The sequence below is a fragment of the Astatotilapia calliptera genome, chromosome 6 (genome assembly GCF_900246225.1).
Source record: "Astatotilapia calliptera chromosome 6, fAstCal1.2, whole genome shotgun sequence".
In the NCBI taxonomy this organism is placed as follows: domain Eukaryota; kingdom Metazoa; phylum Chordata; class Actinopteri; order Cichliformes; family Cichlidae; genus Astatotilapia; species Astatotilapia calliptera.
The window spans coordinates 18,864,190-18,890,103 of record NC_039307.1 but is presented as its reverse complement, the minus strand read 5'-3'; the positions used below and the strand labels follow the sequence as shown (position 1 = coordinate 18,890,103).

The 25,914-nt window shown below is 42.3% G+C and overlaps 1 protein-coding gene across 1 annotated transcript; it reads left to right on the top strand.

Annotated features, from left to right (window-relative positions):
* Positions 1–10,121: 10,121 nt before the first annotated feature.
* LOC113023384 (uncharacterized) lies at positions 10,122–11,873 on the top strand. Its single transcript, XM_026169392.1, has 4 exons — positions 10,122–10,167; positions 10,327–10,731; positions 11,503–11,561; positions 11,715–11,873. Exons 1-4 carry the CDS (start codon positions 10,131–10,133, stop codon positions 11,832–11,834), a joined length of 621 nt encoding a protein of 206 aa, XP_026025177.1. The 5' UTR covers positions 10,122–10,130; the 3' UTR covers positions 11,835–11,873.
* Positions 11,874–25,914: the final 14,041 nt, after the last annotated feature.

The following is a 25,914-nucleotide window of genomic DNA, read 5'->3' as shown; positions in this document are numbered from 1 at the left end:
CTGCCGACTGGGCAGCAGGCAACAGAGCTAGAGGCTGGGCAGCAGGCAACAGAGCTAATGGCTGGGCAGCAGGCAACAGTGCTAATGGTTGGGCAGCAGGCAACAGTGCTAATGGTTGGGCAGCAGGCAACAGTGCTAGAGGCTGGGCTGCAGGCTGAGCTAACGGCTGGGCTGAAGGCTGAACGGATGACAGGGCTGAAGCATGAATGGGTGGTGTTTGTAATGGGAGAAAAGCAGGGCCAGATGAAAAACCGTCCTTATCATTCTCAGTTTTAAAATTAATAGTCCTGGTAATTTTAACTCCAGACCTGGAAGGAGCAGAGTGAATATAGTCCTTCATACTCAATGTAGGCTCAGAAAAGGCACCCTTTGTGACAAGAGACATAGATGAAGCAGGGACACCGCCGCTATCCTCATTTGCCACACAGGTAACAACCCCAGAATAAACAGTCCCATTGTCCAAAACAACAAAAGGTGTCCTTTTTACTCAGCACAGCTGGCTGCTGAGGTCCCGAAGCCTGGCTGTGCAGTGAAATGTCAGTGGAGTGGCCAATGCTTCCTCCTCTGAGATGGCTCTGACGGGCCGGGCAACACCAAATCCGGTGGGCTAGGTGGAACATCCTCTGCTGGGCTCCGCAGGTAAGCAGTAGCAGCTGGGTGAAGATGTAATTCATTGAGGAAGAAATCCAGACGAGTGGGTGAAGTGCGCTCAATCACGGCTGCGGCAGCAGACATGTAGAGTGTTGAACAAGAGACCCAAATGCAGGCACTGGCTTTGATGAAAATGAGCTTTATTTTCAAAACGGTGAGAAAACAGACTGAGCAGAGATGGGAATGACAGAAACTAAGATAAACCTAAACTCGGAAAAACTAATTAAACAAACTTGAAACCATGACTTGCAGATTGATATGCAGGATAATGCGCAGGGTGAAACACAATATAACAAGAAGAGGTAGCAAGGACGGACCAGTAACAAGCAGAAGAAAACACAGGGCTTAAATACACACAGGAGGAATCAAGGAATGGGAGACAGGAGAAAAACACAGCTGGGAGAAATCAGACCTGATGAGACAAGGTGAAGCAAAACCAAACACACTACACAAAGGACAGGGGCTATCAAAGTAAAACAGGAAATACAACAGGTATGTACAGCCATTTCATTTCGCATTCACCTCACTTTCTATTGTAATCTTGCCGAACATAGCAACTGGTCTGTACTTTTGTCTGTTCTAAACTATTTAAAGTGAGTCAGGGGTTACACGAGCTTAACACTAAGATATCAGACATGGCAGCAGGGAAGGAACTCAGAGATGTGGGACCAGGGCAGGCACAGAGGCACAGAACAGAAGGAGCTCAAAATACAAAACCTGGAGGCCTATCTCCCTTCACCACACTCTCTGCCGGTGGCTGATGCCCTCAGGGGTTGGTGTGTTGGTGGTTCTTGGTGTCCGGGCCTGGGCACTCAGGTATGTACCGGCTCACTTCTGATGGCTGCTTGGCGGGGCCTGCTGCCCGTTGCTCGTTCGGGCCTCTTCCTGGGGGTGGGGGGCCCTCAGGCCTCTGGGCCAGTGGCTCAGTGCACAGCTGGCTGCCGGCAGAGCCCGTGGGCATGCCACTGCAGCCCCCTCTGGCTTCTGCTCTGTGGCTGCTGGGTGACCCCTCATCTGGGGCTCTCCTCAGCTCTTCCCAGGAGGGTGGCACTGATGCCCCTCCGGTGTACCTCCTTGGGCTCTTACACTCTGGGACCTCTGGATGTCTAGGGCCTGGATCTCCTCCATGCCTGCTTCATGCCCTGGGGGACAGGGCTATGGCCTCCTACACCCTCTAGCAGACCGTTACATAGAGAAACCTTTTGAATACAAGCACTCTCATCCACACAGGTGTGCACGCTGGTGTTCACTGTTCATAAACACAAACTACACATTTCTTGGCTGCGATCTCAAAGCACATTGTGCACTGTCGGTCCTGTGTGCTGCACAACAACATTCAATATTTACTGTTATTTACACTTAGCTAGATTAATGCAATGGTGTTGTGTTTATTATGTTGCTCTCTCTTTTTTCCTCTCAACAGGTGATCTGGGAGACCTTTCTCACTGTCGCTCTTCCCCTCTGTTTTTCTTTTCCTTCGTCTTTCTTTCTCCTTTTCCTATCTCCCAGCCATGTCTGTCCCGTCTGTAACAACTGAAAATAAAATAAAATAACTAATAACAACAAAGGTCGATCAAATGGACCAATACGGCAAAGCCATGATGATCCACTTGGTAAACACTTGGTAAAGTAAATCCATTGGATATACTTGTTGGCCTTCAGACAACAATTCTGACGGCTAAAGAACCAAACAGGACAGGCACAAAAAAAAAAAAAGATAGACCTATCTATATATCACCTGAGAAATACAAATACTAGGACAGAAACCAAAATATTAACAGTGACAACCCAGAATAACAAATAAACACAAATAAAACAGCCACAAAACACAGGGTCAGTGACCCAGGACCATGACAAAAACACCTATTTGTTCACATTTCTTTTGTTAAACATACAAAAATTGCAAAGGATACAATAGTTTAAAAGGCATAAATAGCATTGTTGCCTAAAAAGTGCATGTGCCAAAGTGCTGTTGGCCTAAAATTTAGGATGGATGGATAGATATCTTTTTTTTTCTTTCAACAGCCACCAAACACCTAAAAACAGCAAATGAGAGCAAGTACAGGGATTCCGCAAAAACACACAAACACAAAGCGTGTACACGACGCATCAGAATCAGGCTTTCTTCAGTTTTTGTACTATTGCAGGATATTTTAAAGTTATCTTCTAAAGACCCAGGCCAGGAAAATCTCTTTCATGTTTTTTTTTGTGTTTTATCCTCAGTTACTTTGACACATTGGCATCTGCTGTGATGCTTAAACCTCTAAAGTCTCAGAAGTGTCAGTACTGATAAATGATCAGAATTATAATATTTCTGACTGTCTGAGTCAAAATGTAATCAAATCGGGATCGAATCAGAACCTTGTGAATTGGAATCAAATCAATTACAGAAATCAGTGACAATACGATCGTGGCTCAAGAGTTGGGAGTTCGTCCTGTAATCAGAAGGTTGTCGGTTTGAGCCCCAGCTCGGACAGTCTCGGTCGTTGTGTCCTTGGGCAAGACACTTCACCTACCACCTACTGGTGTTGACCAGAGGGGCCGATGGCGCAATATGGCAGCTTCGCTTCTGTCAGTCTGCCCCAGGGCAGCTGTGGCTACAACTGTAGCTTGCCTCCACCAGTGTGTGAATGTGAGAGTGAATGAATAGTGGAATTGTAAAGCGATTTGAGGGTCTCGAAAATTAAATAAATAAATTTTAATATTTTGCTGCTTTTTGTATAAGTTCACACTCAAGTAAAAGAAAAACAACAAAAAAAACCACTATTATTATTATTATTATTATTATTAATACCCAGCCCTATTAAATACGCATGTGATCCCTTACAACACTAGGGAACATGTCTAAATCTAATGGGGGAAAACCAGATGGGGAAGGAAAACTGCAACACACACCAGACATGAGACTAACAAAATAAAACATGAAGTAACTAAAGTGGGGATATCAGGGTAGGGAAAACTGAAACTCGGGGGGCTTAACGACAATTCATAAAGTAGTTACAAAATGTGAAAGAAACCGCAATCTAAGCTCAAATTAAAGGAATGGAAATTCAAACATGAATGAAAAAAAGAATATGAAACTCTCAGAAGAACCAAAAAAGACTAAGTTAAGAACAGAATATCAAACAAAACTAAAATGTTAAACTCTAAAAGCACCCTTTTGGGTCGGAGTTCTGATTTTTTCCATTCTTCAGCCAGACAAGCTGTTTGTCATGTACAACATCATCCTCAGTACAAATGGACCAGCTGCGCCTTCCAGTCTCTGCCAGATAATCTACCTCCTAAGTGTGGTAATCAGGAAAAACCTTGATTCCTCTTTCTCATGTAAGCTGGCCTAATTTTTGGCACAATCTCTGGATTACTCAACGTCTACTCTGTGTCTACCTGCTCATCATCTATCAGTAACTGTCTTATCTGAATTTCCAAAAGTTGATTCTGTTCATCTGTACGTAACGTTTTCAGTGGGAGAAACGTTTCATCACTCATCCAAGTGACTTCTTCAGTCTCAGTTGACTGCAGGTTTCCCCAACGTTATAAACAGTATGTTGGGTCTGTGTTTCCACAAGCCCCGCTGGTTTAGAGACTTATTCATCATGAAGAAAACAAGACAGTCAGCGATCGATCGATTTACTTGCAAGGGAGGCCTCGTCGGTGTCTACCGCACAATGACCCCAATGACGGCCTCCTCTCGCTGCCTTTTATTGGGAAAACAGTTCACACAATACACATCACAGCAAAAGCAACACCCACATGGTTCTAAGACAAGGCACTGTATGTACAGTGGGGCAAACAAGTATTTAGTCAGCCACCGATTGTGCAAGTTCCCCCACCTAAAATGATGACAGGCGCTGCCAAAAAGGCTAGGCAGCACCTGTATCACCTACGACAACTGAGGAAGTTCAGGGTCTCTCCAAAGATCCTCAGGATTTTCTATACAGGCGCTGTGGAGAGCATCCTCACACAGAACATGACATCGTGGTTTGGGAACAGCTGTGTGAAGGACCAAAAAGCTCTCCAGAGAGTGATCCGTACAGCAGAACGCTGCTGCAGGATTGCTCTCCCCCCGCTTCAGGACACCTACACCAGGAGATGCCGGACTAGAGCAGCGCAGATACTGAAGGACCCATCCCATCCTGGCAACAAACTGTTCCAACTTCTGCAATCTGGTAGAAGGTTCCGCATCTTCCGGGCAAGGACAGAGAGACTCAAGAGGAGCTTCTATCCCCAAGCCATCCGTGCCCTAAACACACACACCCGCCCTCTCACATCATCTATAATTGACTGAGACAGGACTCTTCCAGACACTCTAAACCAAGGCACAATGTACATTTCAATTCCTTTAATTTTAAATATGTTTATATTGTCTATCCTGTAAAATAGTCAGATGTCTATTCATATTAATGTACAGAATTCACCTGCTTGCTGCTACTACTGCACATTCACCCAGTGTATATACTATATGTATGTATATATATATATATATATAATGTTCTTCCTCTACACCCCCCCCCCCCCCCCCATGTCACATGCATAGTTATACTTGTATAACTATGCATGTGACAAATAAAGAACCTTGAACCTTGAACCTTGATGACAGAGGTCAGTAATTTGCACCAGAGGTACACTTCAACTGTGAGAGACAGAATGTGAAAAAAAAAAAAAATCCATGAATCCACATGGTAGGATTTGTAAAGAATTTATTCGTAAATCAGGGTGGAAAATAAGTATTTGGTCAATAACAAAAATACAACTCAATACTTTGTAACATAACCTTTGTTGGCAATAACAGAGGTCAAACGTTTACTATAGGTCTTTACCAGGTTTGCACACACAGTAGCTGGTATTTTGGCCCATTCCTCCATGCAGATCTTCTCGAGAGCAGTGATGTTTTGGGGCTGTCACCGAGCAACACAGACTTTCAACTCCCGCCACAGATTTTCTATGGGGTTGAGGTTTGGAGACTGGCTAGGCCACTCCAGGACTTTCAAATGCTTCTTACGGAGCCACTCCTTTGTTGCCCGGGCGGTGTGTTTTGGATCATTGTCATGTTGGAAGACCCAGCCTCGTTTCATCTTCAAAGTTCTCACTGATGGAAGGAGGTTTTGGCTCAAAATCTCACGATACATGGCCCCATTCATTCTGTCCTTAACACGGATCAGTCGTCCTGTCCCCTTGGCAGAAAAACAACCCCATAGCATGATGTTTCCACCCCCATGCTTCACAGTAGGTATGGTGTTCTTGGGATGCAACTCAGTATTCTTCTTCCTCCAAACACGACGAGTTGAGTTTATACCAAAAAGTTCTACTTTGGTTTCATCTGACCACATGACATTCTCCCAATCCTCTGCTGTATCATCCATGTGCTCTCTGGCAAACTTCAGACGGGCCTGGACATGCACTGGCTTCAGCAGCGGAACACGTCTGGCACTGCGGGATTTGATTCCCTGCCGTTGTAGTGTGTTACTGATGGTGACCTTTGTTACTTTGGTCCCAGCTCTCTGCAGGTCATTCACCAGGTCCCCCCGTGTGGTTCTGGGATCTTTGCTCACCGTTCTCATGATCATTTTGACCCCACGGGATGAGATCTTGTGTGGAGCCCCAGATCGAGGGAGATTATCAGTGGTCTTGTATGTCTTCCATTTTCTGATGATTGCTCCCACAGTTGATTTTTTCACACCAAGCTGCTTGCCTATTGTAGATTCACTCTTCCCAGTCTGGTGCAGGTCTACAATACTTTTCCTGGTGTCCTTCGAAAGCTCTTTGGTCTTGGCCATGGCGGAGTTTGGAGTCTGACTGTTTGAGGCTGTGGACAGGTGTCTTTTATACAGATTATGAGTTCAAACAGGTGCCATTCATACAGGTAACGAGTGGGGGACAGAAAAGCTTCTTACAGAAGACGTTACAGGTCTGTGAGAGCCAGAGATTTTCCTTGTTTGAGGTGACCAAATACTTATTTTCCACCCTAATTTACGAATAAATTCTTTACAAATCCTACCATGTGAATTCATGGATTTTTTTTTCACATTCTGTCTCTCACAGTTGAAGTGTACCTCTGGTGCAAATCATCTAGTGTGTGTGTGTGTGTGTGTGTGTGTGTGTGTGTGTGTGTGTGTGTGTGTGTGTGTGTGTGTGTGTGTGTGTGTGTGTGTGTCCTCCTGCTGACCAAAAGGGTTATAAAAGATAGGATGTATCTGCAATAAGACACTACAGCCCCCCCACCCAGAACCTCGAGAATCTGGGGAAGGGGACAAAGAATTCCTTTCATCACAGAGTTAAAACAATGTAGAGATGGTAAGCATAAAAATGACAACATTTAACAATTCACTTTAACACAGTAAATTTGCATAATGACTGAAACCTGCCCACTGAAGGAACAATGGGCTGGGGGGTCAGTTCCTTTATCCTTCATCTTAATTATGCAAATTCTTATGACCATTGATCAAAAATCACTGATCAATGGCCATGAGTACCACTCACAGAGAGTTTGGCAATGGCCGCAATCACAGCATTGTAAGATGACGTAAGATGTACCCTTAGGCCCCCTCCTCGATTAAGAGATGGTCTTTCCCTTTTCACGTACGGGTACCTAAGGGATCATTTTAAAACAAATGACCGTGATGAAAAATCTTAGTACAACATAGACATCAAAAACAGTAAGTGACATAGTTGCCAAAGAGAAAAATAGTTAAGCTAAACACAGGTAAACACAGTGCGTAAAGTAGAATATAAAATAACAATTTTACCTGCATGTATTTCGCCCATATTATCCGTCTGTGGCCAAGAGGAATGCGGGACTTTTCATGGCTGTTTTGATGTCGCTGTCCCTCTTAACCAATCAAATCTCACTGTGATAGCAGCTTTCAACTCGGTATGACCCAGGTTGATAGAGGGTGCCCAGTCTGGATTGCATTCCAGCATTTTGTAGGCTGGTTTGCCAAAAAACACAACAAACATTAGCCCGCAAAGCCACAGTAAACAAAGCAGCATAGCGCAGCATAGACTTATTTGTAACCTGCATCAACAATTATGTTATGATAAATTACTTGTTAAACACAACAAAAAACTTACCTTTGTGGAATTGCTTGGAGCAGACTAACGTGAGCTGGAGTGTTCTGGAACGTTATATTTGGTCTTCGAATAGCTGCAATCTAGGCCATCTGTCGCCTCTTCGTGACTTTGGAAACATGACTGGAACAATTTTTCTTCCACGAAGGAATCCAATAAAAATCATTGTCTTTACCCGTCGGTTTCCCGTGTCTGTCATGCTACAGATTATGGCAGTTAATAATACAACTGCTTCTTGCCATTCTTTGTGTCTCTGTTTATCTCTGTGTGACTGTTGTCTTGTAATAGCCCGTGTGGGCTAGTACCACTTGCACCTACAATCCTTTGTGGTTTTAACCTGGAAATTACATCACGTTTTCAATCTCTATTGGTGCCCCTCAAGGATGTTCCTCTCACCGCTATTGTTCTCCCTCTACACTAATGACTGCACCTCCAAGAGCTTGGCTGTTAAACTCTTAAAGTTTGCAGAAGACACCACCGTCATTGGCCTCATTCAGGATGGTGATGAGTCTGCATACAAGTACAGTGTGGCGGAGGTGTCTTCCCTGGCATAGCTGCAGGGGAGGGGTGGAGCGGTGAGCTCAGGGGGGTGGTACCGGGAGGCAGGTGAGCCACAGGTGGTGGCGATTGTGTCATGAGTGTTTTCCTTCTGTGTGTCTATATAGTGACGGCAGAGTCGAGCGGGACCGGGACGAGTTGTCACGGTGCATTGTTATTATAAATAAAACGTTTTCATGAGCAAAAACGACGTGTGTGTCGCCTACATCATATACAGTCTTCCACAGGAGCTGCTAATCCAGTTCTACGCCGCAGTCACTGAGTCTGTCCTGTGCTCCTCCATCACAGTCTGGTATGGTGCAGCCACTAAACAGGACAGGAGCAGACTTCAGCAGACTGCACGGGCATCATCGGTGCCCCCCTGCCATTCATCCAGGACCTGAACCTTTCAAGAACCAGGAAATGGGCAGGGAAAATCATCACAGACCCCTCACACCCTGGACACAGACTTTTTGATCTGCTGCCCTCTGGCAGACGGTATGGAAGCCTGAAGACCAGGACCACCCGACATAGGAACAGTTTCTTTCCCTTCGCCATCTCCCTCCTAAACAGCTGACCTGTCACACTGCTCCCACTGCCAGACTGCAACTGCACCTTATGTACATTCTGTGGTATTAATTTCACCTCATTTAATTTCTGTCATCTTTGTTACATATTGTTGTGATTTACATTGCTGTGTTTGAGAGTCACCATCTACCGGAACCAGATTCCTTGTATGTGTCTGCGCATATACATGGCCAATAAACACAATTCTGATTCTGATTAACTAGTGAAGAATCAATAACCAGAGAATCAGCCAACAGGGGAAGAGCCGGAGAGATTTAACCAACGGTGAGCCTCTGAGACTAACGGAAAACAGCTGAAAACGGAAAACAAAAGAAAATTCAACTCTTGATTCTTAATGGAGATAACAGATGCAGCAGTGCACAGTTGACAGGTAAAATTATGAGCATGAGGATTTATTTATTTATTTATTTATTTATTTATTTTTAACTTCCCATCCCTCAAATCATGTCCTAGGGAAGACAGCAAGAAACAAGTTAAACATATTTTTATTTGCAGATTGTTGAATTCTTGGGATGACACCGCCTGAAATCAAAATGATTGAAAAGGCAGCTAGCACGCAAATTAAGAAAGATATAGACGCAGTCACATGAATGAGAGTCTGAAAATGAGAATGATGGCGAGCACAGATTTAAACCATGCAGAGTAGAGGCTGACTGCCTCAAAGAAGGTGGGTGGACTAGAGTAATGATATCAGTATTGAGACTGACAGCGTGGGAAAGTGGTCGAGATGAAATAGACTTGGAGCCGAACACCCAGGAATGCAGTCAGATGAATGATTACACGTCTTCATTATTGAACTTACGCATAAGGTTCATTTCAATAAGGAGAGATCATCTGTAAGAATTTAACATGATTTTAGATAGAGAAATTAATCAATTTGGTGATTAGACACTGATGACCCATTGTGACAGAAGACACCCCAAAAACTAAGAGCAATGTTACCTTGAGATGTTTGACATTATAGATTGACAACACATGATTTTTCAACTAAAGTAGAAAATTTTCAGATGCATCAGTATTGTTAATAAGTGAGATTAAATTTTCTGACAATTTTGACTTGTTTACATTTAAACTGTCCCGGTTTAAATGTTGGTCAGCTGTAGTTTTAAGAAACTTTATCTTTTCTTTACATCAATACAAAAAGAAAGTGACACATGACCACAAAAGAATGTTACGCTCAACTAACCAGTCACAACTTACATTTCCTTTAATGGAAAAATCTCCTCCTTTCATAACATCCGGCAGTAAGCCTTACTTGATTCTCTTACATCTACAGGTCATCGACAAACATGGGCAGGACGCTTTTTCTTCTCACTGCTCTCTTAGGTATATTATTTAGTTAAATCTGAAAGATTGCATTTGCACTTCATATTTTTCTTTTTGTGTAATAATCGATATTTAGTTTCTGAGTGTTTGAACAATATTGTAACGTTAGTTCTGATGAAATTGTTTAGTTTTTGATCTGATTTTGTGTTTGTCTTTCAGGAGTTGTTTTCTGTAGTCATGGCAAGCTGTCTGGACCAGAGTTAGTGCTAAGAGTCAGACCCGGCGATAACATCACTCTTCACTGCGACTGCCGAAAATCAAGCCGCAATTTCATAGTTTGGTTCAGGAACTGTTCTCATGAGAACCAGCCTTCACTCATTCTGAGGACAAACTACAAATATGATCCATCATACCTTGAGGACAAAGTAGACATTCTCAATCCATTCCCTCGTTTGCATTTAGTGGAAAACCAGTCTTCTGACTCCTATGACCTGTTGATCATGAACACTACTGATTCTGATGAGGGTCTCTACTACTGTGGAACTGAACAGAAGGAGATTGACGCAACATTTTCTCAGAAATATATTTACAAATATGGCAACATCACAACCAGGATTCTGTTGAGTAAGTGTTTGAATCTTATTTCTGTTTGAAATAGCTTAAGTTGAGTGAAATTCATTCAAAGAATATAATCTGAATACTCAGAATAAGAACAGCCTCCATAACTTCATCTTGGGGTGTTCAAAGAATATTCTAGCTCTAGTATTCATACTGTAAATTGCTCCTGATAAATAACCAATTTCAGTTTATGATTTAATTAAAGAAGTTAAGGCACTTAAAACAAAAGAGCCTAAAGTTATCCACAAAATGAGCTGATTTGTCGTTATTTTTTAAATGTAATTGCCAGTGGTCATGTACTATATAGGTCATTTAATTGTTGTTTTTTTTCTTTTTAGTCATTTGAGATCTATATTTATGTATCCACCTATGTTTAAAAAATATTATTGCAATTAACACATGGGGAAAAATCTGTATTTTTAAACATGAACCATGAAAATGCATACAAATAAATTATACAAACTAATTATTGCAATTTGTGTTTGAGACAGCCTCCACCGTGATTCGTCATGACATCCACAAACCTCAGGAGGACTGTAGCATGTGCTGGAAGCTGCTTTTCACTCTGTGTCCTTTTATTGTCGCTCTCTTCTCTCTTTTATCCTCTGTACTGTTTTACCAGCTTCGCCAAAAAATAGGTACCTGCTGTATTTGTAACTTCCATCTGTTCCAGCTGAACAACTTTGTACTTAATTTCCATCCTCAATTTATTGTATTATTGTATTTATTATGTTCCATCTTTGATGTAAAATTTGTCCTCTCCTCTGTTTTCTGTAGAAAATAATACATCTCAAGATGACATGAAGACAACTGAAAGCCAAAGTCACATAAAGCAGGTAATCACCAGCGGCAGTAATTAACAGACTATCTTGGTGTTACAGTTACAATTTTCATTTTAAGTTACAGAGTGAGGTGGGGGGGTTTTTTTTTGGGTTTGCTGTTTACTTACAAACTCTAATACTATATTAACAACAATTTTGAAATCTCAGGATGAAGATGTGTGTTATGCTGCCCTGGAAATTCGTCAAGCATCACAGAGACCAAATAAGAAGAAAATTCAAAGTTCAGATTTTAGCACATATTCCTCCATCAATACTTCCCAGATATAAGAACATTCACATTAAAAACAAAAATGATAATACAGCAGTTTTCTACCACATTTAAGATGAAAAGCAGGTGATAGATTTGTCCCTTCTTGTTTAATCAGCTTTTCACACCAACTTTGACATGCTGTTCACAAACTCCTGATTCTATCTTGTTTTCAGTCTCTTTGGCTGATACTAAATGAAGACCTTTGATGACTTGACATTGTTGTACTGCTTAATAGATTCCTCACAATAGACGCTGATATTTCCAGAAGTAAACTGTGTTGAATTTATAGTGGCATAAAAAGAGAATACGGTTTGGTTCAAAACTCCATGAAGTAGTATTATGAAGGAAGATTACTTATGTAGGAAGGAGTGTTAAGCCTAAATAAAGGAACAGTGCAAAATGTATTTGTGGCATTGTGAGAGAAAAATGTGCATGACTTTAAATGGTGATACAGTAAATGATTGATTGTGTAACTGACTGATGGTAACTGTTTTTGTAATATTGAATAAGAAATCTTATAGTCTATTTGTAGAGAGATTATTCAATGTGTAAAATTAACTTTATTTGTCAAAAACTAACATGAATTTCACATTTCCCTCATTTTGGTGTAATGTCTGACCTGAATGTGCTTCATTAGTATATCAAAATTACTTTATTATATATCATTTGATGTAGTCGAAAGTTTAACATTTTAATAAGAGTCGGTGAAATGATAAGCAGCACTCACAGTCTGCTGAGTGGTAAATTAATGCATTAACTTTGAATTTGCTAAGTGACAGGTTTCTGCAGTATGCATAATTTGCCTTCTTCAGATCACCAGTGCTGTGTTCGCTATTATATTTTTTCTTTATAGATTTCTATCGCCTGTTTCTCTTATAATGTCCCATCTAAAGTAGACGGTATTCAGTCTGTTCATTTTGTGAGCAACAATAGTCAAATACCCCTTTTATGTGAGTATACACAGAGCCTGAAGTTTGGGTTAAAGGTGAAAGTTGATAGCAACCATTTTGATCCCCAGGTTTTATGTTTATTCAAGTTGAGTTTGAAATTTCTGGTTTTCTATATTAAAGGATTTGCATGAGTATGTGTCTTTTTATCTCTCTGAATGCTGAGTCTGTACATTTTAAAATTTGACTTCTGACATGGTTTATTTAGCTGTTGTTGTTTTTTTAATTCTTTGAAGTTCTGTTTTCCTTTACTGTCATCTTTTATTATGTTTTAAACAGTAAAGAAGCTGTTGTTTTTAAATGTGCTTGCTTATAAATAAAGTGACTTAATTTGACTGTGTTTAAGTAAAGTTCTCTTCTTGTGTTGAAGCCTGCTTGTGATAGGACATGGCATTTGTCCTCATGTGATTTCCTGTTTTTCTTTCTTGCTTTTCTGTAGTCAAGCTCTAGTTATGTATCCTTCAATGCAATAAGTATTACAAAAGGTGTTTGATAAAAATAGATAGCTAAAAGAAGTTACTGGACAATGCAACTATCAACACTTGGCCCAAAGCAAACAGGAAAACCTCAGTGACAAACAGTCCATCATACTCTACAAACTGTAACATGGAGGCAGACTGATGCTAAAATGACAGAATTTTTAACTTTCTCAACTTGTGATAATCAGGGAATTGAAGAATTAAATCCAACTCTGTTTCATGGAAATTGCTTATTGTGTTATATACTGTGTAAATGAAAATAATAAAATAATTATTTCTCTCATTTTTGGAGTTTATCTGCTCCAAAACCATGTCAGCTGGGAGACTGTTTTAAGGTCAAGACATCTGATCTAGAACACTGATCCAATACTTATTGGACAGGTCATCCAGGTACACAACGCAGTGGCTACGACGGCTGTTCACGAGCTGTCACTGTCACTCACACTGCAATCTAAATGGTGCAACAAGCAGCCACACACCCCCATCCCCTTCTGGCTGCCTCTGCCTCAATTTTATCCCACAACTTAGACATTCACATTACTCACACTCTCATTACATATACATATAGGAATCCAAATTACCATCAGGGTGTACACCTCACCCCTGGCATCGTTGCCCACCTCTCAATTTTAAATACACGTAGACATTGAGGGCTAGCAGGAGGGGCTTTACGCTTACCTGCTGCTCTCTGGCAGGTAGCTCTATGCCCTCCTGGGTTTTAAATGCACCTTAGAACACACATACATCAACACTACAATGAGCGGGTGGAGGGAGGTTTGGAGTCTTCTCTCACCCCCATTCTCTGTGGCCTGCTGGAGCGGGGGGGCTAGGAGGAGGAGTTGGCCGTCCGACTGGCATCTGGAGTGTGGGGCCTCCCTGCTGCTGCGGAGTCGGGGTGGTCTGCCTCTCCCCACCGCAGGGAAAAGGGTAACACCACCTGGGTCTGGGTGCAGTTCCCCCCTCCAGGGGCAAGGGTACCTAGACCCGGTTCGTAGAGTACGCTTGGGGAGTGTGATTGTGTGTACAGCGTCTCTTTATGTCTGTCTCCACGTTGGTTGAGTGTGGAGTAAGTGCATATGAGAGCATGAGGGTGGGAATGGATGTTTGTATCTGTGTGTGCCTGTATGTCTGTGTCTATATGTCAGGTTGGATGTCAGACGCCACCTCTCTGGGGACATCTCAGGCCCTCCAAGGTTTGGAGGCCTATCTCCCCCTACCACCACTTCCCCTGCCGGTGGCGGACTCCCTCAGATATCGGTGCGTTGGTGGTTCTTTGTGTCCGGGGATGGGCGTCCAGGTACACACCGGCTCACTCCTTGGCGGCCGCTTATCGGGGCCTGGAGCCTGGGGCTCGCTCAGGCCACTTCGGAGGTGGGGTGCCCCCGGCCTCTCGGCCTGGGGCTCGGTCACTCAGGCACAGCTGGCTGCCGGCGGAGCTCACGGGCACGTCACTGCAACCCCCCCTGGCTTCTGCTCCGCAGGTGCTGAGTGAGCCCTCATCTGGGACTCTCCTCAGCTCTTTCCGGGACAGTGGCGCGGCTGCCCCTCTGTTGGTCTTCCTTGGTCTCTTGTGTTCTGGGGGCCTCTGGATGTCTGGAGTTTTGATCTCCTCCATACCTGCTTCATGCCCTGGAGGACGGGGGTGTGGCCCCCCCACACCCTCTAGCAGATCATTACATGAAGGAACCTTTTAAAAATCAAGCGCGTCCATGCTCACAGGTGTACACAGGTGTACACACGGGTGATCACACCCACAAACTACACCCTTTTTGGCTCCTACCTCAAAGCACACTGTGTTCTGTTGATCTTATGTGCTGCACAATAATGTTTAATATTTAGTATTTACTGTCATATTCCCATATATCATTGTGATGTTGTTTATTCTATTACTCTCGTTTTCTTCTGCTTGTTTTCTTTTTTCTTTCTCAACAGGTGATCCAGGTGATCAATATATGTATTTTTTTTTCTGCTCATTCTGTTGGTTTTTGTCTTTTGCCCTTCTCCCCCGTTCTCAGCTGTTTTTCTTTCCCTCTTTCTTTCTCCCCTTCTTTCCCCCAGTCAAGTCTGTCCCGTATTCAGTAAGTGAAAATAAAATAAACAATAAAAGGTGAATCAAATGGACCATTACGGCAAGGCTGGGATGGTCAATTTGGTAAAGTAAATCCGTTGGGCATCTTTGTTTGCCTTTAGACAATAATTCTGATGGCAAAAGAGCCAAACGGGACAGGCAAAAAAAGCCAAAAAAAAAAACAAGCAGCCGCACCTGCACTAAAGCAACGAAACATAAAACATTAAAGAAAACAGTAAAAGAGATATAAATAAAACAAATACACCGTAAGGTACAGTTCTTTATAAAAGCATGATTAAAATATCAAAAAATTCCGAGTAAAAGACCATAAAACCAGGAGTCGGTCAAGGCCAGTCCATAAACCTTTGTAAAATGACAACAAGGCTACAACAAGACAAAACAAGACGGCAGCAATGTGGCACAATCCTGTAACAAAAGCAAGAGTCCCACTTACCACTCTCTAAAGGGCAGTACTAAAATGAGCACGTAAAATCCTACCCAAAATCTACGTCACTACATGTTGATTAATGGTGTTCTTTCATTTTTGATCTACTGCAGAATATTTTTAAAGTTATCTGCTATAACAGCCCAGGCCAGGAAAATCTCATGTTTTTCTGTGTTTTATCCTCAGTTACTTTGACACAAAGGCATCTGCTTGATAAAGTCTTGCAAGTGTCAGCTTTCTTTTTATAGATATAAAAATATGGATATGTACTGATAAGTGATCAGAATTATAATATTTCTGACTGTTGGTGGCAAAATTTCCCTGATTCAAATGGAATCGAATACTGGATCAAATCAAATCGGAACCTTGTGAATCAGAATCGAAGCGATTCTAGAAATCAGTGATGATACCCAGCCCTACTAATGATCTTCTACCTAATCACATGAGCCAAGGTGTGAAAACGGGTGTAGGAGGGAACATTTTTTGCCCCTCTAAGCCTGAAGGGAAAAAGAGAGAACACACACATGTAAAGGAAGCTCTTAAAATGTGGCTATCCCAATTGGGCTTTCACCAAGTCAGCAAAGATGCACAGAAAAGAAGATTAGACAACAACTAGGGAGGATCAGAAAGACAAACGCAAGGACATTGTTATCCCCTATGTAGCCGGTGTAAAAAAAAAAAAAAAACTCGTGACAGTCTTCTCCAAACACGTCATCCCAGTGTACTTCAGACCCAGCCACACACTCGGACTGTTACGGTCCTGGGTCGGTGACCCAGTGTTTTTGGTTTTTGTACTTTTACCTTTGATACGTTTATGTATTATGACTGTTTGTGTTTTGGTTTCCCAGTGTTTAGTCTGTGCTCCCTCTGTTTGGTGTCATCCCTGCCTGTTTCCCCACTAGTGTAGTCAGGTCTCTGTGTTAAGCCCGCGTCTCTGAGTCTGTGTCTTTGCATGTGTGTGTGCTTTTCCTGTTTTACTTTGAAGGTCTGTGTCTGATCTCAGTGTGTTCGGTTTACATTTCCCCTGTCCCGTCATGTCTGATTACTCCCAGCTGTGCCCTCCTTCTGTGTCTCATTCCCTTGTTATCCTTCTGTGTATTTAAGCCTTGTGTCTGCCTCTGTTAGTTGAGATTACAGAATGCGTAATCGCTGTCCGGCATTCTGTGTCCACTCTGCATCAATTTCTGTGTCTTCCCCTCTCTGTTTTCAGGTTTGTTTTTGCTTAGTTTTCCCAGTTTAGGTTTTCTCTGTTCTGTTTTCAACACCCTCGCCTTTGTTGTATGTGCACGCTCCATAAATAGAGCTTCTTCTTTCTCAGGAGACTGAAAAGATTCGGCATGAGCCCCCGCATCCTCAGGACCTTCTATCACTGTGCCGTTGAGAGCATCCTCACTGGATGCATCACCACCTGGTATGGCAACAGCACCGCCTACAACTGCAAAGCTCTCCAGAGAGTAGTGCGGTGCTCTGAACGGATAATTGGAGGTGAGCTTCCCTCCCTCCAAGACATCTACAGGAAGCGCTGCCTGAGGAAAGCGATCATCAAGGACTCCAGTCACCCCAGCCATAAACTGTTCAGACTGCTTCCATCAGGAAGGAGGTTCTGCAGCATCCGGTCCCGTACCAGCAGACTGAGAGACAGCTTCTTCCACCAGGCCATCAGACTGCTGAACACGTCATAGACACCTCAGCTTCACTACTGGAACTTCAACATTATGCACTCCATACTGTATATAAATGCCACTTGTTTTGCACATATTCAACTCTGTATATTTTATTATTATTATTATTATTATTATTATTATATTTTTATTTTTTTTACTATTTAATTTGTAAAAATGTGTATACACACACACACACACACACACACACGCACACACACACACACACACACACACACAGGAAAATATTTAGTATACACATCCAGAAATGCATACACTATTATATATTGTACATATATTTATTAGTTTCAGGTTGGTCATTCTTGTATTTTGCTCGTTTGTGTTGTTGTGTTTGCACATCTCTGTTGCTTGTGGGGCTCGCACACAAGAATTTCACTCGCATGTGCTGTGCCAGTGTGCCTGCACATGTGATGTGACAATAAAAGTGATTTGATTTGATTTGATTTGATTCCTCACCTCAGTTGTGCCGCATCTTGGGTCCTTTAATAATTCCACACGGTTTGCCTGGCTAACCGTGACACGGACAAAAACTGGTTCATCCCAAAGATAAAACTCCTAAACACAAACTTAACAATGTAGTGTATGGTGTACAGTGTAGCAAGGAATGCCCAGACCTCTACATTGGAGAGACCAAATAGCCACTTCATGAACGTATGGCACAACATAGAAGAGCCACCTCCACGGGGCAAAACTTGGCTGTCCATCTGCATCTAAAAGACAAAGGTCACTCTTTCGAGGATGCCAATGTTCACATTTTGGACAGAGAAGACAGGTGGCTTCAAAGAGGAGTGAAAGAAGCCATCTATGTCCACTGTGAATGACCGTCTTTGAACAGCGGCGGTGGCTTACGACACCAACTGCCAGTTCTGAGATCCCTTCCCAGATGCCTTAATGCCCACTCAAACCTGGGCCATTTAACCTCAGAAAATCACATTATAGGCTGGGGCTAGGTTTCACAATGAGCTCACCATAAAAGCTTGGTTGATTGTGACCTACACCCATTTTCACACCTTGGTTCGTGTGATTAGGTAGAGGATGATCAGGGGTCCATTGTCCCTCTTGGGGGAAAAACTCCCACAGGGTTTAAATCTGGGACTCTCCACCATTTGACCATAGAACTGAAGAAGCTTCTCGGATGAGAGGTGAAACGTCTTCAAGCAACTTAAAGAAGTCCAGACGCTTTTCTTTCCAAACTCCTCAGACAATGTAGAGTTATACGGGTTATAAGAATTTACTGTGGTGATGAACTGGATGATGACCATCATGAGGTTACATCAACATTAAATTATATATACACAACAATAGTATAAGTAAACATTTGCGTCTTCATTATTTATTGATCATACACATACTCACAGACTAATATTGTGCAACGAAAGATTACTGGCCAAGCCAGTTTCACAAAATAACTGTGACTCAGCCTTCGATATATTGTATTTGTCAGTAACATCTCTATACATGTTGGTTGCACAATGTTGTTGTGCTCTTTAATTTAATTTTTCTGTTTTATTATTAAAACAAAAAAAACTTATTACCTATAAATGAATAGAAATTAAAGATTTAAGAAGAATCAAAGCGCTCAGCTGAAATTGTTTTCCACATTTGGATTTTACAATTAGTAATAGTCAGGATCGCCATTTTTATTTTAAAACGTAATTTCTAAAATGTTGAATACATTAGAAACAAATCGAACAGTTGAAAATGTCGAGTACAAGAACTGTTACAAGCAACTTTATTGATTATACAGAAAAATGTAAATCAATCGATCTGCAGATGGATTCTAAACTTCCTCACAAACAGGCCCCAGGTGGTGAGAGTTGGTAAGCACACCTCCTCATCACTCATCCTAAACACAGGTACACCACAGGGTTGTGTGCTTAGCCCCCTCCTATTCCCTGTTCACACACGACTGTGTTGCTAAACAAGAGTCCAACATCATCATCAAGTTTGCGGATGACACAACCATCATAGGCCTCATCACAGACAATGATGAGATGGCCTATAGAGAGGAGGTGATGGCACTGTACGAGTGGTGCCTGGAAAATAACCTGACTCTCAACATCAGCAAAACTAGAGATGATAGTGGACTACCGGAAACGACCAGTCAGAGAACACCAGCCCATCCACGTCAACGGTGTCAAGGTCAAAAGGGTCAGCAGCTTCAAATTCCTTGGAGTCAACATCACTAAGGACTTCTCCTGGACCCTTCACACAGACACTGCTATCAGGAAAGCTCGCCAGTGGCTTTACTTCCTGAGGAGGCTGAGGAAGTTTAGCATGAATGCCAACATCACCTCAAATTTTTACAGGTGTGCAACTGAGAGCTTGCTGACGAACTGCATCACAGTTTGGTACGGTAGCTGCTCTGCCAGCAGCCGTAAATCACTACAGAGGGTGGTGAAGGCAGCAGAGCACATCACTGGCACAAGGCTTCCTGCCATTCAGGATATTTATCTCCAGCGATGCCTCCGTAAAGCACACAGCATCATCAAGGACCACAGCCACCCAGCACATCAGCTGTTCTCCTTGTTACCATCTGGCAGATGTTACAGGAGTCTGTCTGCTCGGACTACAAGACTTAAAAACAGTTTTTACCACCAAGCCATACGACACCTCAACCACAACACTTAAACACACACAACACAGCACTCAGAAGCTACCCTGCAGCTTCACAAGTACTCTGTTTAATCTGCACCCGTCACTTCACTTTATTGTTATTGATATTTATATTTAAAAGTGCAATACTGTAATTTTCTGCCTGTGAAATATCCCATCTGCCCTCCCGTCATATTTCTTTTCAAGATTTTCTTAGTTAATCACTAGTGTACATATATTTATATTTTTAGATACATATATATTTAGTCATCTTTTCTCTTTTACCATGTCTCTCTAATATTTTGCTCCTTACTATTTTTCTAGTTTTTTTATTATTTTATTTTATTTTATTATATTTTCTCCTACTGTATCATGCTGCTGAGTGACTGCTGCTCGTCAAACACATTTCATTGCAATGTTGACCCTGTGCTAACTTGCATATGACAAATAAAACTGAAAACTGAAAACTGAATTTAATAAAGAAATGCATCCACTGGTCCTATTAGGGATTCAGTTAGAAAACAAGATGATAAGCAGAGGATGCAGCACAGTGGGAAGCACTATTAAAATTATGACTCACCCAAACTAAGTGTTAGGGTGAGTCACATTGCCTCAAATGGCCCAAGAGCTCAATTTGCTCTCCTCCTTTTCCTCTTTATAAACCGCACCCATGATATGAGGGGAAACACCTGTGGTCAGAGGGAGGAGGACAAGGGGAGAGAGAGAAAGCCACACACACAACCACAGCTGTAACACTCAGTGATTGCCTCCAATCCATACAATTCAACTTTAAAACCAAGGGTCACCACAAACAGTGAGTACAGTGAGTACAGTGGCTGCCACCAGGAATCCCTAATGAAAACAGAGGAACCAGGGTAGAAATCACTAGCACCACATCTTAAAAAGCACTAGTAAGCAAAAAGGTTATATTTTAAAAGTACAAAAAATTAAAAACACTAGTGAATAATAATTGACCCTTGACTGGAATTTCAAAGAGAAACAAAGGACAATTAGAATCACACATAACATACTTAATTTTGTATTACATCATTAACACTAGTTTGTTTTGTGATTGCTTATAAATAAAGTGATTTGTTTCATATTTTGTTTATCTTTCCTTTAACACCCAGCACCTACTACAGCAAATGCAAAACCATTAAGAACTGACAAAATCTCAAAATTGAACTTACTCATAGTACATTTACCACAAATCTATACTGTAGCTCAGAGGTGTGTTGAATGAGCTTCTTTCATTGAGCAAGATTAAGCCTACCACATCTGATGCATGGCCTTTTGTTACCTAAGATAGACACGCAGAAAATGCTTACAGTGCCATTAAAAAGACTTATAGCAACAACAAATGTCCCTTCACAGGATAAAGATACATTTTATGGTACAGTGGAAATCTCCAAAAGTTGATTCTGTTCATCTGGATGTAACGTTTTCAGTGGGAGAAATGTTTCGTCACTCATTCAAGTGACTTCTTCAGTCTCAGCTGACTGCAGGTTTCCCCAATCTTATAAATAGTAAATTTGCATAATGCCTGAAACCAGCCCACTGAGGAACAATGGGCTGGGAGGTCAGTTCCTTCATCATAATTATGCAAATTCTCATGACCATTGATCAACAACCACTGATCAAAGACCACTGATCAATGGCCATGATTACCATTCACAGAGAGTTGGGGAATGGCTGCAATCACAGCATTGTAAGATGGTGAAAGATGTATCCTTAGGCCCTCTCCTCGATTCAGAGATGGTCTTTCTCTTTTCACATAAATAGCCTCCTTGACTCTTTGCTCGAACCAGCGTTCCGCCCTGTCCAGGATGTGTACATCCTCATCATTGAAAGAATGTCCACTGGCCTGTAGGTGTAAATAGACTGCAGAATCCTGGCTTGACGAGGAAGCTCTTCTGTGTTGTGCCATCCGCTTCGCCAGAAGTTGTTTGCTTTCCCCGATGTATAAATCCTGGCAATCCTCCTGGCACTTAACATTGTACACTATGTTACTCTGTTTATGTCGGGGGACCAGATCCTTGGGGTGAACCAATTTTTGGCGCAGCGTGTTTTGGGGTTTAAAAGCCACAGAGACACAATGTTTAGAAAAAATGCGTCTCAACTGCTCCGATACTCCTGACACATATGGGATCGCTACAGGTTTTCGCTTAGTCAGCGGTTGTCCTTCTCTCCTGGATCAGCTGGAGCTTTCTTTAGGCGCCTTTCCAGCTTTGACAAAAGTCCAGCTGGGATAACTCCATTTACTCAGGGCCTTCTTGATGTGCTGTTCTACTGCTTCCCTGGCGGCTGTGCCTGTGGCGATGGTGTTGGCTCTATGTTGTGGCGTCCTGATGACAACCAGTTTATGCTCCAGTGGATGATGAGAGTCAAACCTTAAATACTGATCTGTATGCGTAGGTTTACGGTACACATCAGCTTTTAGATGTTCCCCATTACTGATGGAAATCTCACAGTCTAAGAAGGCTAACCTGCCACTTTTCATATCCTCCCTGGTGAATTTGATGTGTCGGTCCACCAAGTTAATGTGATCCGTGAGTTGTGGTACGTCATGAGATTTTATTTTCATCCAGGTGTCATCCACATACCTGAACCAATGACTTGGTGGTGTTCCAGGGTAGGATAACAAAGCCCTCTTTTCCACTTCTTCCGTGTGCAAATTGGCCACGATGGGTGAAACTGGGGAACCCATGGCACACCCATGTTCCTGCCTGTAGAACTGACCCTTGTATGTGAAATATGTGGAATGAAAACACAGTTCCAACAGCAAACACACTTGGTCGATGCTGAGAGTGGTCCTGTTGCTGAGGTTGGGGTCATCCTGTAATCTCTTACGAACTACCTCCAATGCTTCTGTGACTGAGATGCAAGTGAAGAGAGATTTAACAATATACGAGACCATGGTTTCATCTGCCTCCATAATGACATCACTCACCTTCTCAACAAAATCCAAGGTGTTCTGGATGTGGTGTTCTGAGCTGCCTACCAGCGGGTTGAGGATCGAAGCCAGAAACTTGGAGATGTTATAGGATTGGATGTTTATAAGATTGGGGAAACCTGGAGTCAGCTGAGACTGAAGAAGTCACTTGGATAAGTGACGAAACGTTTTCTCCCACTGAAAAAGCACTACATCCAGATGAACAGAATCAACTTTTGGAGATTTACTTACCTGGATGATTGAGAATGCATATAGTGGAAATCCATCAGGACACACGGAGAGCAAACCTATAGTTCAGACTTGCACCTATTCTGCCATCAATACCTCTGGTGTGCATTTGTGAGAAAGCAACAAGCCTCCCTGATTTGTTTTCCTTTTCAGAGGAGCCACAGTGTCCAATGTCAAGCCTGTTATTTTCAACATATATATGATATTTAAAGTACCTACTATAATTATTTTATTTGAACTGAGCACCAAAATAGATTAAAAGTCTGAGAAATAAGACAAAAACTCTGAATACCGGCCAAGTGAATGATAGATACAGTGGCTTGCAAAAATATTCGGCCCCCTTGAACTTTTCCACATTTTGTCACATTAGAGCCACAAACATGAATCAATTTTATTGGAATTCTGCGTGAAAGACCAATACAAAGTGGTGTACACGTGAGAAGTGGAACAAAACTCATGCATGATTCCAAACATTTTTTACAAATAAATAACTGCAAAGTGGGGTGTGCGTAATTACTCAGCCCCCTGAGTCAATACTTTGTAGAACCACCTTTTGCTGCAATTACAGCTGCCAGTCTTTTAGGGTATGTCTCTACCAGCTTTGCACATCTACGGACTGAAATCCTTGCCCATTCTTCTTTGCAAAACAGCTCCAGCTCAGTCAGATTAGATGGACAGCGTTTGTGAACAGCAGTTTTCAGATCTTGCCACAGATTCTTGATTGCATTTAGATCTGGACTTTGACTGGGTCATTCTAACACATGGATATGTTTTGTTTTAAACCATTCCATTGTTGCCCTGGCTTTATGTTTAGGGTCGTTGTCCTGCTGGAAGGTGAACCTCCGCCCCAGTCTCAAGTCTTTTGCAGACTCCAAGAGGTTTCCTTCCAAGATTGCCCTGTATTTGGCTCCATCCGTCTTCCCATCAACTCTGACCAGCTTCCCTGTCCCTGCTGAAGAGAAGCCCCCCCCCCCCCCGAGCATGATAGTGCCACCACCATATTTTGGCCAAAAAGTTCCATTTTGGTCTCATCTGACCAGAGCACCTTCTTCCACATGTTTGCTGTGTCCCCCACATGTCTTGTGGCAAACTGCAAATGGGACGTCTTATGGTTTTCTGTTAACAATGGCTTTCGTCTTGCCACTCTTCCATAAAGGCCAACTTTGTGCAGTGCACGACTAATCGCTGTCCTATGGACAGATTCCCCCACCTGAGCTGTAGATCTCTGCAGCTCGTCCAGAGTCACCATGGACCTCTTGGCTGCATTACTGATCAGCGCTCTCCTTGTTCGGCCTGTGAGTTTAGGTGGACGGCCTTGTCGTGGTAGGTTTACAGTTGTGCCATACTCCTTCCATTTCTGAATGATCGCTTGAACAGTGCTCCGTGGGATGTTCAAGGTTTGGGAAATCTTTTTGTAGTCTAAGCCTGCTTTACATTTCTCAATAACTTTATCCCTGACCTGTCTGGTGTCTAAATCCAATTGAGAATCTGTGGCAAGATCTGAAAACTGCTGTTCACAAATGCTGTCCATCTAATCTGACTGAGCTGGAGCTGTTCTTTGGACTTCATGGTGTTGTTGCTCCCAATATTCTCTTAGACAACCTCTGAGGCCGTCACAGAGCAGCTGTATTTGTACTGACATTAGATTACACAGGTGCACTCTATTTAGTCATTAGCACTCATCAGGCAAAGTCTATGGGCAACTGACTGCACTCGGACCAAAGGGGGCTGAATAATTACGCACACCCCACTTTTCAGTTATTTATTTGTAAAAAATGTTTGGAATAATGTATGATTTTCGTTCCACTTCTCACGTGTACACCACTTTGTATTGGTATTTCACGTGGAATTCCAATAAAATTGATTCATGTTTGTGGCTCTAATGTGACAAAATGTGGAAAAGTTCAAGGGGGCCGAATACTTTTGCAAGCCACTGTAGGTTGCACATATTACGGAGCCCCGCAGGGGACATGGGAGAAAAAAAAAATTAAGACGGGCTTTTGCGAGATCTCGCAAAAGTTTTAGCCGCATTCTTCGGCCTTCGACCTCCCGTTAGCTCGAAGCTAACACCGCTTTCCCGGCACATCGTGCCTCGACCTCCCGGTCGGCTTCGAGCCGGTGTCCGAAGAATGCGGCTAAATCTTTTGCGAGATCTCGCAAAGCTTTTGCGAGATCCCGAGTTTGCTTTGCGAGATCTCGCAAAAGTTTTGTGAGATCCCGAGTTAGTTTTGTGAGATCTCGCAAAAGTTTTGGAAGATCTCGCAAAAGTCCGTCTTAATTTTTTTTTCTCCCATGTCCCCTGTGAGGCTCCGTAATATATATAGTGACTTAGAAGAGAGTGACCTAAAAATCCACATTTATTTGTTTTTTTTATTAGTTATATTGTCTGACTTTTTGAATATTTATAATTAAATTGCTATTTGCTGTTTTTTTAATTTACTTTTACGTAATCTGGACGCAAACTCTAGAGGGTTAGTGTTTTGGAAGTTATAGTAGCAGTCATTTTTGATTTCAGATAACTGCACTTTAAATTTCCACTTCAACTTTAAACTGTGCCTCAAAGATGTCACAAGATAAAAATTCACAAACCGCAACCATTATGTAGGCCATGTAGTGAACAGCAGGCTCACAGGAAAACCACAGAAACAAACATCTCTCGGACAACTGAATGCAACATTCAGACTTCACGCTGCACACTGT

Coding starts and splice junctions, on each gene's coding strand:
- LOC113023384 (XM_026169392.1), top strand. CDS start 10,131: ATGGGCAGGACGCTTTTTCTTCTCACTGCTCTCTTAG. Junction 10,168..10,326: donor TCTTCTCACTGCTCTCTTAG/GTATATTATTTA, acceptor TTTGTCTTTCAG/GAGTTGTTTTCTGTAGTCAT. Junction 11,562..11,714: donor GCCAAAGTCACATAAAGCAG/GTAATCACCAGC, acceptor TTGAAATCTCAG/GATGAAGATGTGTGTTATGC.